General features: G+C 52.3%; 1 protein-coding gene across 1 annotated transcript; it reads left to right on the top strand.

The window, feature by feature from the left end:
• Window positions 1-173: 173 nt before the first annotated feature.
• C8Q71DRAFT_724488 (uncharacterized protein) lies at window positions 174-482 on the top strand (the record flags this gene model as incomplete). The annotated part of the gene is made up of 1 exon (XM_047921638.1): window positions 174-482. The coding sequence occupies one exon, from the start codon at window positions 174-176 to the stop codon at window positions 480-482; it is 309 nt and encodes a 102-aa protein (XP_047778316.1).
• Window positions 483-799: the final 317 nt, after the last annotated feature.

Raw genomic sequence — 799 nt, 5'->3', positions numbered from 1 at the left:
TATCTATACTAAATGTTGGGCGCAATTCAAGATGGGACAGCCTGATGAGTGCACTGGAGTACATGAATAACAAGCCGTACCTTCAGGAGACGCAGTCACTAATCTGGTCGTATATAAGGTAACTTCTCGCAATCAATATGGCTTGGTTTGCTCACTAGGGACGTAGGTCGAAGATGCAAGGGGATGAGGATGGTGATATGGACGCTGTGGAGGAGAACCAGGAGGAGGAAGAAGATGGGGAACGTGTGGGCGGTGCGGCTATCGACCTCGACCAGCTGAACGTCACCTTGCCAGCCGTGGCATCAGGCAGCAAGGCAAAGACTCCTGCGGCGTCCAAGACTGCAGCTGGATCATCGAAGGATGCAGCGAACGCAGAGAGTGGACCGTCACGTCCGTCGCGATCGAAGTCCGGCGCGAAGAAGGCCCAGGAGCAAACTTCCAGCAGCGAGCGTGAGGTCGATGAACTCGGCAATGAGTGGTAAGTCAGTCAGTGTCCAGTGGTTTCTTTGTATCTCACTGCGAGAGGTACATCACCAAGATGTCGTAGTTGTCCTGTCGCATCAAGGCCGTGAACGTCATCAACTTTGTCTGTTTCGCGTGGCAGGAGCAGTAGAATCGGCCCATTTCCAAGGCAAGTGTTTCTATGCCCATACCACCTCTATCTACACTTACTCATACGACAATCCTGCAGCTACTATATCTATCATCCTCTGTACTACTACACATCAGACGTGCGTGCCTGCTACGTATCCCACTCCCCCTCTACTACTATTTGCCTGTCTCAGCCGTGGTCGTCATC

This window comes from Rhodofomes roseus (assembly GCF_022264815.1).
Source record: "Rhodofomes roseus strain CIRM-BRFM 1785 chromosome Unknown C8Q71scaffold_12, whole genome shotgun sequence".
In the NCBI taxonomy this organism is placed as follows: Eukaryota; Fungi; Basidiomycota; class Agaricomycetes; order Polyporales; family Fomitopsidaceae; genus Rhodofomes; species Rhodofomes roseus.
The sequence above is the reverse complement of the archived record's forward strand: the minus strand, read 5'-3'. Positions and strand labels throughout refer to the sequence as shown.